This window comes from Puntigrus tetrazona, chromosome 8 (assembly GCF_018831695.1).
Source record: "Puntigrus tetrazona isolate hp1 chromosome 8, ASM1883169v1, whole genome shotgun sequence".
Lineage (NCBI taxonomy): Eukaryota > Metazoa > Chordata > Actinopteri > Cypriniformes > Cyprinidae > Puntigrus > Puntigrus tetrazona.
This window is the reverse complement of record NC_056706.1, coordinates 2,573,373-2,588,372: the sequence shown is the minus strand read 5'-3', so window position 1 is coordinate 2,588,372 and position 15,000 is coordinate 2,573,373. Positions and strand designations below refer to the sequence as shown.

The window sequence follows — 15,000 nt, the reverse complement described above, 5'->3', positions numbered from 1 at the left end:
TATTTAGCATATACATATATAACATAATTGAGCATTTCTTAAAAAAAAAAAAACATACCAAACCCAAATTACAGGATATATTTTTATAATACTATACTACTACTACTACAAAAAAAAAAAACACACACACAAAAAACACGGCATTAGTGCATTAGGAAAATACTGACCTTTTCTACATAACAGTATGTTTGTTTTACGACTGAACTCAGATTTAATTTCAAAACAAAAGAAACCGTGACGGGACACGTGGGCTGTTTACAGGCAGAATAAGTTAAAGCCTTAGCTTTCTTGCTAAAATGTCATCTAAACCATGACTCAAACCTCTATGAAATAACTGTTTTCCTTCTCTTCCTGTCTCTCTGGACGTGTCCTGTCCTTAAAAGCTCCTGCCGTGTAACAGGCGTGTATTTAATCCTGTCGAGCGCCAGAAATGTTCTCACAGACTTTAACATCAGTCAAAGCAAGATATATATATTCTTATACCATAAAATTGTGTCTCATGACAAAAATTTTGTTTAATAAATATATATATATATATATTATATATATATATATATATATATTATTTTTTTTTTATTTTTTTTTATTTATTTATTTTTTTATGAGACAATTTTATGATATAAGAATATAAGATAATATAAGAATAATATTAAAATTAATGCATACATTTAGGATGACATATCCATATAGGATAACTGAGTGAAATCATTAATTCTGAAATAATATACTGTAAAATGCCATTTATTTTCAGCACCATTACTTCTCATCATTCTAATATGCTGCTTAGGAATAATACTATAATAATAATAATATTATTAATAATATTTAAAACAGCCGAGTACATTTTTTCAAGATGCAATGATGAATAGAAAGATCCAAAGGTAAGTTTTTTATGAAATAAAAAGTAGCATTATACACTATACCATTCAAAAGATGGAGTCTGTATATTTTTGTGCGCGTTATATGGAGGTATTACAGAAATTAATACTTTTATTTAGCAAGGATGCTATGAATTAATCAAAAGCGATGATAAAGACATTTATAACGTCACACAAATTGTTGTTCTACCGAATTTTCTATGAAGAAATTCTACTATGCATGCATACATTACATAACTGCACTAATGATGCCATTAATTCTAAAAATTCAGCTTTGAAAACGCGGGAAGAAATTGCATTTAAAAAAATATTTAAATAGAAAACAATCATTTTAAATAGTAAAAATATTTCACAATTTTTACTGTGCTTGGGATCTTTAAAAAATAAAATTAAATAAATAAATAAAATCGCACTGTTCAAAAACTTTTACCGGTAGTGTACTCTGAACTTCATCAGAAAACCGACTTTGACTAAAACCTTTTTTAGAAGCGTTTTCTTGTTTCTTCACACATTTCCGAAGCCTCCATCTGACAAGCAGAAGAGACGCAGGTTTGCATGAAACTGCGGCGCTGGTCAAGAGTGTTGGCGCTCAGCGCTGCCAAGCACTCCTCTGGTGCGGAGGAGGTTCCTGCGCTCATTATTATTGTCATTACTGTTAAAGGCACACACACTGACCCACTTTAACTACTGACCAAAAAAACACTAGCTCACTCGCTCTGGCTTGCTTAGTTGGACGCGCTTCATTTCTAGCGATTATCGTCGATGTCCTCTGCGTTTAATAAAACATTAAGTGTTTATTTTTGTCATTTTACATTACGATTACTCGATTCTCTTATTTAGATAAAATGCATCTGTTTGCATAATTCTGTGTGGTTGCTAGGGTGTTATGCTTGGTTGCTAGGTGTTTTTTAATAGAAGAAAATAGCAATGGATTTAGATGCATGTGCAGGATGACGATGATGCAAAATAAACAAAAACAAATAGTTCTCACGGCACAACATTTTTAATTATTCACAATTTTTACCGAACTTTTGTAGAATTTAAAATAGTATTATATAATATTCTATAATATTATATAGGTGTAATTAAGTAATTATTGTAAACTACTAAATCAACTATACAATTTCTTTTTATTATTCAAATGTAAAATTATTTAGAGGCCATCTTATCCATTTAACTTCTGCAGAATGTTTAAATGTATATCATTTACATTAGTATAAAAGTATACATATTCATATTTTTACATTTTCATTCATGTTAAACACTAAATCAACTATCAACCACTACATTACAATTTTGGTCAGTTTTTAAATGTAAAATTATTCAAAGCCACCTTACCTAACTTTTATTGTAAAAAAATAAAATAAAATAAAATAAAATAAATAAATAAAAAAATATATATATATTTATATGTTTTGTCTAATTCACTGTAAAAAAAAAAAAAAAAAAAAAAATATATATATATATATATATATATATATATATATATATATATATATATATATATATATTTTTTTTTTTTTACAGTGAATTAGACAAAACATATAAATGTTTAATTGCTCATATTTAAGTAAAAATATTCCATTATTTTTTCCCCATTATTTCAGGATTAATGATTAATTTCACTCTAAAATAAAAAAAACCCAATAAATGCCAGTAAGAATTAAATAAAAAAAAAATACCACAAGATGCCACTTGGGGCCCTCTGGGTCTAATTTGATCTTTTCATTTAAAATCTAAACAATATTTTGCGCTCCATAAATCCATAAAACATGAATGTGCCCACATTACTAAACAGTCTCACACACACACACAAAAAAAAAAAAAACTTTCAACATTTAATTATTTTATATATTTTTTACGTAAGCTTTCTAATAAACCTCAAATTACTAAATCTCACAAATTCTGACATTCAGACAAAATGACAAAAAATATTAAGAGCATATCTAAGATATCTGAGATTTATGCATGACACCCTATCATTGTTTTTAGCGTTTCGCGGGCATTTAATATGCATGTAATTCGTCGCATTAAAGTGCAAAGGAAAACAATGTTATTTTACGGCCTCGCCGTACACAAAACAGCTCAAAATGGAGAAGATCAAAGCGTGTTTGGTGGAAAGAGAGCTGTCACCGGGGGCTGGGATTATAAGAGCTTACCAAAGACAGATCGAAGAGCAAACGCTGCACACCTGTCTCTCTGCAGTCACACCATCAGCAAAACTCACCGAGACGGACTGACCCTTTACAGCTAACACTCACACAAGCCCTTAACCGTAAGTGTGAGCAATAGTAATACATACAAACACGACAATCACATTCTCATTTCCAAGTTTACGCGTTCATCTGAGCTCCGGTCGCGATCGCCAAGGAGCGTGATGGAGGAAAAAATGTAATATAACTCGTTGGCGCGGTGGAGGAGATGGGCGTCTAAAAACAGCGCCGGGGCCGGGTGAGAATATTGCATCGGTTGGAGACGCTCAAACAGCTTGAGTGTGGGTGGACAGTGAAAGTAGGGCAGAGATGCGCTGCGCTTGATAATAATGAAACACACTCCAGGGGCAACGCAAACAAAAGCACTTCAGAATGCAACCGTTCCCCAAATCAAGGACTGCTGGAGGAACAACTTTCAGGGAGCTTGAAAACAGATGCATTGGAAAATAAAATGGTGGACTTTGCGTGTGTGTGTGTGTGTGTGTGTGTGTATAATCTATATATATATATATATATATATATATCTATCTATATATCTATATATATCTATATATATATATATATATATATATATATATATATATATATATATATATATATATATATATATATATATATATATATATATATATATATATATATATATATACACACACAACTTAGGATCTATATATATATATATATATATATATATATATATATATACACACACACAACTTAGGATCTATATATATATATATATATATATATATATATATATTCCTAAGTTGTCTTCTGCTTACAAAGGTAAACAATAATATTGTGTAACAATTTAAAGTAACTATTTTCTGTAATTCTGTAAGTTCAGTGATATGTGATCCTTTAAAAATCATCCTTTTTGGTAATTTTTGGTTATTTTTATATGTAATATTTAAGCTGCTTAAGATAAAACTGGCAAATGCTAATTAGATATATTTTAGTGCTGGCAAATTATATATATATATATATATATATATATATATATATATATATATATATATATATATATATATATATATATGAAATTACATCCAATATAAATTTTGAAAATATTTACAGTCTATATTTATATTCATGTAACTTATATTATATGTAACTTAATATTATATCTTAAAATATAAACATAAGATATGTTTATACACGTATGTCTCTATTTATATATAATAAATAGGCACAGTGCATATACATACATTATGTAAACAAAAACGTTTATTTTGTATGCGATTAATCGTGTTTAATCGTTTGACAGCACTAACATATTTTTTAATATCTTGGTGAATGGGTTGCATGACCTGATTTATTAAATTGCAACAGCAGTGTGACATGCTCTTCTTCATCTGAAAGTATTTTAAATCATAGTTTACAAATTCTTTTCAAATGTGCCATTTTTATGAGCGCCTTTTTAATTAAGAGGTTATTTGTCTCCCTGCTGAGCTGTTTAAATCTATTGAAAACAATGACTAAAATGGCACAGATCTAGTCATTGATTCAAATAACACACTTTACATTTTACACTTTTTTTAAAGACATTAACACTTTTATTGCATTACATTAAATCTGTTACAAAATATTTCTATTTTAAGTAAATGCTGTTTTTTTTATATTTTTTTACCAAAAAAGCATTGATAATAATAATAAATGTTTTTGAGCAGCAAATTAGAACGATTCTGAAGGATCATGTGACACTGAAGACTGGAGTAAAGATGCTGAAAATTCGGCTTTGCATCAAAGGAATAAATTACATTTTAATACATTTTAAAATAAAACAAACTCATTTTAAATGGTAAAAATATTTCGCATTATTACTGTGTTTTACTGCACTCTCAAATCAAATGCAGCCTTGGTGAGCATAAAATAACTCTTTTCGGTAATATTTCAAAAACCTTACCACCCCTAAACTGTTAAACTGATATTTAAGTGTTATTTATGGATTTATCTCTGACTCAGATTCTGCTTATGGATGCACTCTTTCTATCAGTACAGGTAGGACTGGTGTGGGTCACAAGCGATGAGTCAAAAACAGAGAAAAGCTCATTTGCATACCGCACAGCTGTCTCGCAGGGCATCAAACTTGCGCTGGATTTCATCCCGGTGGGCCTTAAAGAGAAAAAAAGAGACACGAAATGAGAGCGAAAACTGCCACGTTTGCAAGAAGTGCTCACTCCGCCGGAGCGCCGCAGTGAAGTGCATTCGAGCGCTGCGAAATGAACTCGAGTGTCGGGACGGGAGCGTGAAGTCACGCATGAGAGCGGCGGGCCGCGAGGAGGAGACCGTGTCATCGACGCTTCGAAACGGGAGAGCGTGGGAAGATGTTTACAGCGCCGTGAAGGAGAGGAACACAATGGTCCACTGAGAGATGGGCCGCATGATTACTCGTTTCCGCCGAGATGCGTGGAGTCTGGGATACGGTGGTGGGAAATGATAGGGATTGCATCGACTGCTGATCCTTCGCAAGCTACTTTGAAACTTTAGCTTCGCCCGGGACGCAAACGTTCTAGTTGCACTAGACGTCGCTTACAAAACTACTGCATTGTGTCTGATGCAGAAATTATAAAAGGTCTCTAAATGATCAAAACCTGCTGAAAATCTAAATCTACTTTTTTATTCAAGTAAAACTTTAGCGAGTAAAAGTCTTTTAGTATAGTTGGTAGGGCTGTCTAACAATTAATATTTGCTTATAATATGTGTGTGTGTGTGTATGTGTGTGTGTGTGCATATAAATACACACACATACAGCGTATACACATATTTGTACATAAATGCATATTTTAATATATAAACGTAACATTTTCTAAAATATATTCATGCATGCGTGTCTATATAGTAAATATACACAAACATATATTATGTAAACAAAACCTTTTATTTCGGATGCGACAGCACTAAAAACTGCACGAACATGTTATTGAGTTTTATGAAGTAAACATGAGATTTGATTAATTTTAGCAATGTTTCAAAGTCAGCATATCAGTAAATATTTTCAAATCAGGTCATAACGCATCAAATATGACCATCGGGGTTTTAAGAAACGTTTATTTGGTCATCGTTGCATTGCATTGCATTGCAATAAATGTTTTGATCATCCAAATAAAGATTCAAACATCATCTTATTGGATATATAGAGTGAGGACTGATATTTATGTTTCATTTAGTGCCCGCAATATTGTTATAAAGATCTCATTGATTTGCATTACAAGCATCAGAGTTTCATACTTTAGGCCACATAAATGCCAGTGTCTGCAGAAAATTATCATTCTTTTGCTCAGTTTGGGGTATTATTTTACTCAAGTACATTTTATTCCTCCATATTCTCACCTGATAGATTAAATATGATACTCACAATAAAAACACACATGCAAACTTTCTTTTCTTTTTGAACGTAGGTTAAATAACTGTTTCATCACATTTATTTATTGCTCTACTCTGCTTACTATTTTATCAAAAATAGTGCGAGAAAAGACCTTTTAATCAGTGATCTCAGTAAAATAAAATTATTGGCTTTCAAATAATAAATCGCATTCATAATACAGTTTACATAAAATATGTATATATTGTGTATGTCTAAATGCAAATATGTAAGTATATATTTAAGAATATAATATGAAATATAAGAATACGAATATATGAATGTATTAAGGTAAACATTTAAAAATATATACTGCGTGCGTGTCGAATTATAAATGAATTAAATAAATATAAACAGTGCACATACAAATATAATGTAAACAAAGCTTTTATTCTGGATGTAATTAATCGCTATTAATCATCTGACAACTATATTTTTTGCCTAAACTGTAAAAAAAAATGTTTTTAAGACGTCATAAACTGGAAAAATGACTTTTAAATAATGCATTAATTTGCTGCTTATGAATAATTATTAAGGTAGTTAAGTTTAGCTATTTGGAGATTAAGGGATTTAAAATACGATCACGCTGATTAACGCAGTAATATAAAGTTTTAAGCAATAAGCAACTGGTTAATAGTGAGAACTGATCTCCAAACGAACCCGCCACCTCCTAAGTGACGAGGGAAAGGAATAAGAGGGTCGGTTCTCTCACCCGGAGGACGGTGATCTCCTCCTCGGCCTCGGCGGTGGTCTCCTCCAGCTCGGTCTTGGCCTGTTGAAGCTGGCTCTCCAGAGCGTGGCGGGCCGCCTGCAGGCTGCTGATCTGAGCTTCTCTCTCCTGCAGGGACAGCGTGAGCTCCGACACCTGCCTCTTGATCTCCAGCTTCTGCTCCTCGTGCTCCAGACCCATCTGTGGAGGAACACACAGCAGGGCCGGAGTCACCGGCCGTTCGGCAGCACATCGATGCCTTGCGAGTTCGCGGGAAACGGATGCGTCGTTTAAGACGGTTTTTGACTAAAATGCAAGGACTCCACAGATAACATTGTTCACTCCAGTGAAAATGATCAAGCTCTGTTTACAGGCCAAGAAAAGACTTCGGGTGGATTTTGATTTTGACAAGAGACTGACTTTTTAGCTGGAGGAAGTGTTATAATGGATTTTGGGATTTTTGGGGCCAGAAGTGGCGGGTTTAAGTTAAAGTGCATTACTAATGGAGAGCTGGCTTGACAAGATATTAATTGCTGGACTGGACCGATTATTCTTGGATCAATATATGCTCAATTTCTCAAAAACTGTTCTAATGAAGTCTGAAGGTTCAAGAATTTATTTATTCCTTCTGCAATTAGGTTGTTAAATAACATGTATTTAATAATTACATTACATCACACACACACAATAATTAACCTTCAATTCTAATAATATTACAATGTTTTACTCAAATCAATATTTTTTTTTAAATGACGAGAAATTAAAAATAATGCCATGATGCAAGAAAAAAATTAAAAAAATAAAATAAATAATAATAAAAAAAAATTATAATAATTATATATATATATATATATATATATATATATATATATATATATATATATATATATATATATGTGTGTGTGTGTGTGTGTGTGTTTGTGTGTGTGTATGTATACTTATAGTTTTTGAATAGTCTTAGCTTTCGTATTAATTTCTTTCTGTTAATTTTGGGATTGAAATACGACTCAGAATTCTCCCCGAGTGCATCAAGTCAATCGTATCTGTACTGCATATTACAAAACATGAGCAGATTCAAAGCATCTTTACAGAAGTTCATGATGTTAATGTTTGTAACATAATATATTCACGCCTTACAGTCATGTTTGGCAGATCAGAGCTTATACTCTAATAATCATATTAATCACAGGCTCGTAACAATTAAAAGACCACATGGAATATCCGTCACCCTGCTGGGCTACTAAATGACCTGAAAAAGGCATGATTAAAACGATTTCAAACAAGAAATGTTACTTTTTTGTCGTTATCTGAAGTGGATTTATTCAGCAAGGATGCACTAAATTGATCAAAGTGCTAAAAATCTGAAAATGCTGTTCTTTTGAACTTTCTATTACCTAAAAGGAACCTGAAAAAATGTATCACAACAATCAGAATCTTTAGTTTGTTTTGGGGAAGCTCCTCTCTCACCTCTCGCAGTCTGGCCTCCAGCTCCAGCACTCTGCTCTTGTTGGTCTGCTCTTGTTGGGTCAGTTTCTCCAGATGCTCCTCCAGCTTTGCGTTCTGCGCCTCCAGTTTTCCAGCCTGAGACTCCAGATAAAACTTCTGCTGCCTGAGTTCAGAGATCATCTCCTCTTGGGCTTTCCTGAAGATCGCAAACAAGATTTAAACGGTTGAAAATTGATGAAAACTACGGCTGCACTTCATTTCGACATTATACTAACTATAAGTAGCTTTGTACGCATGTTCTGGACCCATTAAAATAAAAAAAATATTAAGTCTTTTAATACTGTAATGACTGCTAGTCGACATGTAGTTGCAAAGTTACTTAATGTTAGTATCGAAATAAAGTGTTACTAAAATTGCAAAGACAGTCAATCAGTCAAAAACTTGTTTCTAGACCCTCATAGAGCTGAATTACTTGTTACTGGTTAAACTAGTTAAGTGGGGACTTCACCAGCAGGCATCTAAACCAGAACTTACACTGGTGAATGAAAAAGCATGAAATGGTTTTAATGCTAATACTACATGAAAGCAAAAGAAATAAGCCACAAGACTCTTGCAAAAAAAGCACAGAAGCGATTTTATGACCATACCAAGCAAATTTAATAATATTGGCTAATTTCAAATAAGTTTTTGGAGAATAAAATGTTGTGTTTGGTTGATATAATGTGTTACACTGCATGTCTCAATATCTGCGTAAAAATTCAAACAACATGCTTATTAAAATAAGAATAAGAAATAAGGACATTTTATTGTGTTTTAAATTAGTAAAAAATTTAAAAATTGTAAACAATTCAATTACCGACAAAAAAAAAATAAAATAGTATTTGGCTTGGTCATAAATTGTTTTTTGTTGTAAATATGACCGACAAGACTGAATGACACTGAATGACATTTTAAAGAGTAAATTTAGTAAATCGGAAAAATTTGTTATATTTATTTTTGGCTCAGAAAAACAAAAAAAAATTTTTGCATTATTACCTTTGACCCATAAATATTTTTATTTTATTATATTTGTTTTGAAAGAAATAGTAAATATCATGTTGATAAATTGTTTTGTGTTTTACTATTATTTTAACACCGCAAGTTACAGTAAAACTTACTTTATTACACATGATTACGGTTTAAATTGTTTTGTTTCTTTTTTTTTTTCGTTTTTGTTAAGCAGCGACATACTTTTTTATTTTTCCGTTTTTTTCAAGTTTCAGCACTTTTGCTGTGCGCTTCTGTATTTTTGCACGTCAGCGTAAGTGACCGGCATACACTTTAACGCAAAAAAAAAAAAAAAATGATTTCCAAAGAAACCCGTATCCAATACAAACCGTGCATTTGACGAGATTTTGGAGCACGGCGTGAAGCGGAATGCCTGATCGCTTTTACGCAACGACAGGCAACCGCAACGTGATAAAATCATTCGATTAATAATTAAACGCGTTACTAAAAATAATCCAAACAAACAGCTCTTCAGTCAAGCAATACGGTGTGTGAATCAGCTGGAGTCTGTGTGGAAACTCACATGTTTTTCTGCGTGTAAATGCTGCTGTTGGCTGCCAGCTTGTTGGCCTCGGACAGCTCGGCGATCCTCTGCTCCAGATTGGTCATCTTTGACTCCATGGCATTGATGGTCTACATGGAGCATAGTCACGTATGAGCAAACTAGACATTATAGCTCACAGAAGAGCTCGGATTTCTTTCTGAGGCCAGCTGGTTAGCGCCGGTCAAGCTGGTGAATCAGTATAGTCAACCAAGTATACTAGTCGTGTCAAAAGTACCAAATTTGGCAAAAGCAACCATACCGGCCTTCCTACAGCACCAAACATAACACAAAAAGTCTTACTTAAAATAAAAGTAAATAATACAATTTTTAATGCATGTGACAAATACAAAAATTACTAAAACTTTAAAATTAAAAGGAAAATAAACTATATAATAGATACTGATCACTGATTCACTTTACCTTTTTAAACCACTGCTTACTTAATATAAAAATATATGTCTACATCATATATGTCTGCAAGTCTGTATTTGTAATTATTAGTAGGATTAACTCATAATTTCTCTTTAAGCTAAATCAAATATTCAAAATAGGTCCAATAGTTATTGATGTTGTAGTAAAATTGGTACAGAGACATTTTAGACGGTAATTATACTTCTGAATATATTTTAGTATAAGCCTGTATTTTATCTCTTTTAGTAAAATAATTATTTCCATACAATGTGTTTTTTTTTTAACAAATTCCCTGCTGATTTTTTACATGTTATTATATTTTACAATACGATATATTATTATGTTATTATATTTTACAATACAATAACATGCCATGATGCAAAAAAATAATATAATAATAATAATAATAATAAATATAAATATAATATGCGTCTTGCACAACATCACATAGATCGGTGTTAATTAATAGGGTCACACTATGTTATTTTTTCCAAATGAAAAATTATAGCCTGTCAGAAAAGCAAAAATAACATGTTACCGCGGCCTGGTCGCTGATCACTTTTCCCCGCTCGCGAGATTCCTCTTCAAACGTGCTCTGCTTAGACTCCAGCAGTTCCTTTTCAGCCAAATCAGCCTTCATTTGAGTCTCTAAAACCTACAAAACACGAGCACCGGGTTTCTACACCTGACAAACGAAATGAGGCCTTTAAAGGTTTCGTCTAAATCCAAAGATAAACACGAAGGAAGGATCTTTTAGTCAGTAGCTATAAAATTAATATGGAGCACTGAAGTGTATCGGTCCTGTGTAAACTCAATGATGGAGGTAAAGCACTCTGTCGAACATCCTTGATATTTGTCGAGCGGAAGTGTGTGTGTGTGTGTGACCTTGATCTTGTCTTCGTAAAGCTTTTCGTTCTGTTCCAGGTGTGTTTCCATACGCTGCGCCGTTGCCTGTGTTTCACGAAAGTTCTCTTCCAGTTCCTGCACACAGACAATAGAGGAAGAATTGCTACGGTACTTTGTCCTAAAAACCAAAAAAAAATTAAATAAAAAAAAAAAAAAAAAGGAAAAAAAAAATTTTCCCTAACAAGTCTCTAGTACTGATATTTTTGTATTATTTATATACTTTTATAGTATTTCATTAATATCTTGGACTAGCTCTTGTTTTTATATCTTCAGCTTTGATTTTTATTTTTTTTCAGGTTTTTATCAATTTGAGCTTTTGTCATTTAAATAATATATATTTTAAATATTTGTGTATTGCTTTTATTTTTATTTTTATTTAAGCAAATTATTTATATATAATATTAATATATAATATTTACTTTATAAATCAATGAATGAAAACCGTTTTTAATAGTTTTAATTAACCTGTTAATCAGTTAATTGGTTGCAGTTAATTAGCTGCAAATTGCAAATTACCCTACCATATATATGTGTGTGTGTGTGTGTATATATTTTAATAAATGGTTTACTATTGCATTGTATGTAATTATACAGTAAATATATAATTTTTGCAAGTACAAAATCCATGACTTTTACTGTGTAATACAGTAAAAGTTATTAGTTTATAATCTTTTAAATAATTATTTTATATACTGCATATGGTTTATTTATACTTTGCTATGGGTAAATTGTTTTATGCATTTTAAATTTTTATTTGAAAAAATTTATTTTAGTATTTTTTATTATGTGCTTTTGTAATATTTATTGTATTTTATATATTTTTTTTATTTTATTATCTGATTTAATTCTTTACTTTCATGGCGTTTAAAACTAACTCTCAAAGCTTTTTAGCACAATATTCATATTTTGTGTTATGTCAGCTTTATTTTAATTAAACTAAAACAATTTTTAATAGACAAGGCAAGTTCATGTATATAACACATTTCATGCACAATGGTAATTTAAAGTGCTTTAAATTAAAAAGGAATTAAAATCAACAAAAAAAAAATATTTTAAACGCATTAAAAGAGTTAAGAACAAAAAAATTAGGATACATGAAATGCAGTGCAATAACTCATACGCAGCACAGTGATCATTCAGTAAATGCACAGCTTGTTTTCATAGATTTAATAGTTTTGTTATTAATTACCGATAACACCGCTGGTCTCCAGATGAACTCAAAATGTGCCATTTCAATTTTAATTACTTGTTAATCGTGACTAATTCATAAAAATCAATAATGTACGGTAGAAACCATCCAGCTAAAAACACATCGTCATTGTGACACTCATGATCGTGGCCCAAGACCGAGATGATCCACCGCAATCTGTCACTTTTGGAGCCGTGACAGGGCCAGAGAGCATGCTGGGAGCGGAGGAAACGAAGCGCCGACACTGCCAGGCTAAGCAGGTCGAAGAAAAAAGGAATAAAACAGAAAATGCGTGTTGAATGCGAGCGTGAGGGTTTGAGGAGGTATGCCGCGCGTGACTAAGAGGTGTTACGCGTCTTAAGTCGCTTTACTCGGTGCATGCGACACCTCCAGAAGACGTTTCTGGAGCGCGGCAATCGCATTTCATCGACAGCTCCAGTGTTTACCTGTTTGTTTGTGTGTGTGTGTGTTTAAGATACACAATGTGTAAATCAGCGGGAGCTCAGCGCTCGCTCGCGTCTCGGGCTTACCATGATTTTGTCGGCCATCTGTTGGATCTGCTGCGACTTGGTCTGAATGTCTTCTTTGAGTTTAGTTTCTCTCCGCTCCACCATCTCCAGCCTCTTCACCTGGTTCTCTAGGGTTTTCTTGCCATCCTGTTTCACGCAAAAAAAAAAGAAGGAAAAAACTCATTTTGGTGATGTTTCCATGGCAACTCGCATTAAATCTGAACTTATTCAAGTCGGAAACCTTACTTAGCATCACAGTTTGAATGAATTTCACCAATAAATTTAATTTAGGGGTTAGATAGGTAGAAGTAGCCCCTGGGACAGCATTCATATTAATAAATCAGATTTTAAAATTAAGGTTATAAACTGTAAGCGATGAGCTGAGATGGTCTACGTAACACAAAAACAGATCATTATATTTTACTTTTGTCTTTTGTTTTTGTTACTCGAGAAACAATTAGTTAGGATATGTTTTCTGAAATATGTATCAGTTAAGGATGTTCAGTTAAGAAACTTTAAAAAATATTTTTGCATTTCTTCTTGTTGAAATAACTTGTGAAAAATGTGGTCTAACTTAATATTCCTGTCTTGTTTTCCCTGTATAAATATCTAAATATTCTTAAAAAAAAGAAAAAAGAAAAATAAAAAAAAATACCTGCAAAAAAATGTTCTTTGTATTTTTGTCTTATTTTTGTTAAAATGTCTAAACGTAAAAAAACAAACAAAACTATTACTCCAAAGGTGTTTTTTTTTTTAAAGAAATTAAGTTTTTCCCGATATGCGTCTAAATTAAGTGAGTTTATGTAAATATCCGCCGGTGGGGTGAGAAAAACACAATTAATTTATAGTGAAAAATAATATTATTATTATCATCAAATGGCTGATATTATTTCTGCTTTTAAGCATTTTCTCATCCAGTTTTTATCCACTATCACAATTACTATTTGTGTCTTGTTTCCCAGTAGAAATATCTAATCATCTTTAATCAAGATATGTTTACCTGAGCTGCAAAATAACTTAGTTTTCAAAAAAAAAAAAAAACACTAAACTATTAAAAAGGAAGAAAATATTTTTATTACCCTATTGGAATATATTGTACTTATTTTAAGCAAAAACTCATTTAATTTCAGGTAAATATTTTTTGATTCAAGACTGTGTGTGTGTGTGTGTGTGTGTGTGTGTGTGTGTGTGTGTACTTGAAAAATTCAGAAAATTACCTGTGAGCTTGAGACTTAAAGTGGATTACGATGGGTTAATTATGATGCTCATATTTATATACGATACGTCTATTATTGATTTAATCCCTTCAGGATTTGCTGTTTGAGTTACAGGAACAGTTTCCTGCTCGTTCTTTGTTTAAAGAGAATGAAGTCGAATCCGATCTAATGATATCTAATTGATGAGAAATGATGCAGTGCGTCACCTCGGTCTCTCGCAGGCGTCTGCGCAGGCTGTCGGTGGAGTCCTCTTTGGTCTGAAAACGCTCCAGATCTCGCTCCAGACGTTCTTTAGCCTGACGGACGTTCTGCAGGAGTTCAGTGGCTTCTGTGCTCGCCTTCACGGCCTGAGAGAGAGAAGGGAACGGCACGGTAAAAAAAAAAATTACAGAAAAATACAGACTAAAACTGCTAAAGTGAAAACCTGGCCATTGGTTTGGAAGCGAAAAACTGTCAGCTGTTCCCACAAGGCATTGTACGTAATTATACACCGAAATACAGTGAAATTGATTGTTTTTGAAAGTACAAATTATAAGTGAACTTTAAATTTATCAATTAAACAAAATG

The 15,000-nt window shown here is 32.2% G+C and overlaps 1 protein-coding gene across 8 annotated transcripts in view; it reads right to left on the bottom strand.

The window, feature by feature from the left end:
* LOC122350791 (citron Rho-interacting kinase) overlaps positions 1–15,000 on the bottom strand; it is a 49,224-nt gene that overhangs the window by 21,204 nt on the left and 13,020 nt on the right. For all 8 annotated transcript variants that reach the window (XM_043247512.1, XM_043247509.1, XM_043247513.1 and 5 more), the window contains exons 8-15: positions 14,640–14,780; positions 13,238–13,363; positions 11,498–11,593; positions 11,151–11,267; positions 10,181–10,290; positions 8,632–8,806; positions 7,168–7,365; positions 5,153–5,206 (exon numbers count right to left, since the gene is read on the bottom strand). In XM_043247512.1, the coding sequence (XP_043103447.1) occupies positions 5,153–5,206; positions 7,168–7,365; positions 8,632–8,806; positions 10,181–10,290; positions 11,151–11,267; positions 11,498–11,593; positions 13,238–13,363; positions 14,640–14,780 (1,017 nt within the window). The remainder of the gene's footprint in view (positions 1–5,152; positions 5,207–7,167; positions 7,366–8,631; positions 8,807–10,180; positions 10,291–11,150; positions 11,268–11,497; positions 11,594–13,237; positions 13,364–14,639; positions 14,781–15,000) is intronic.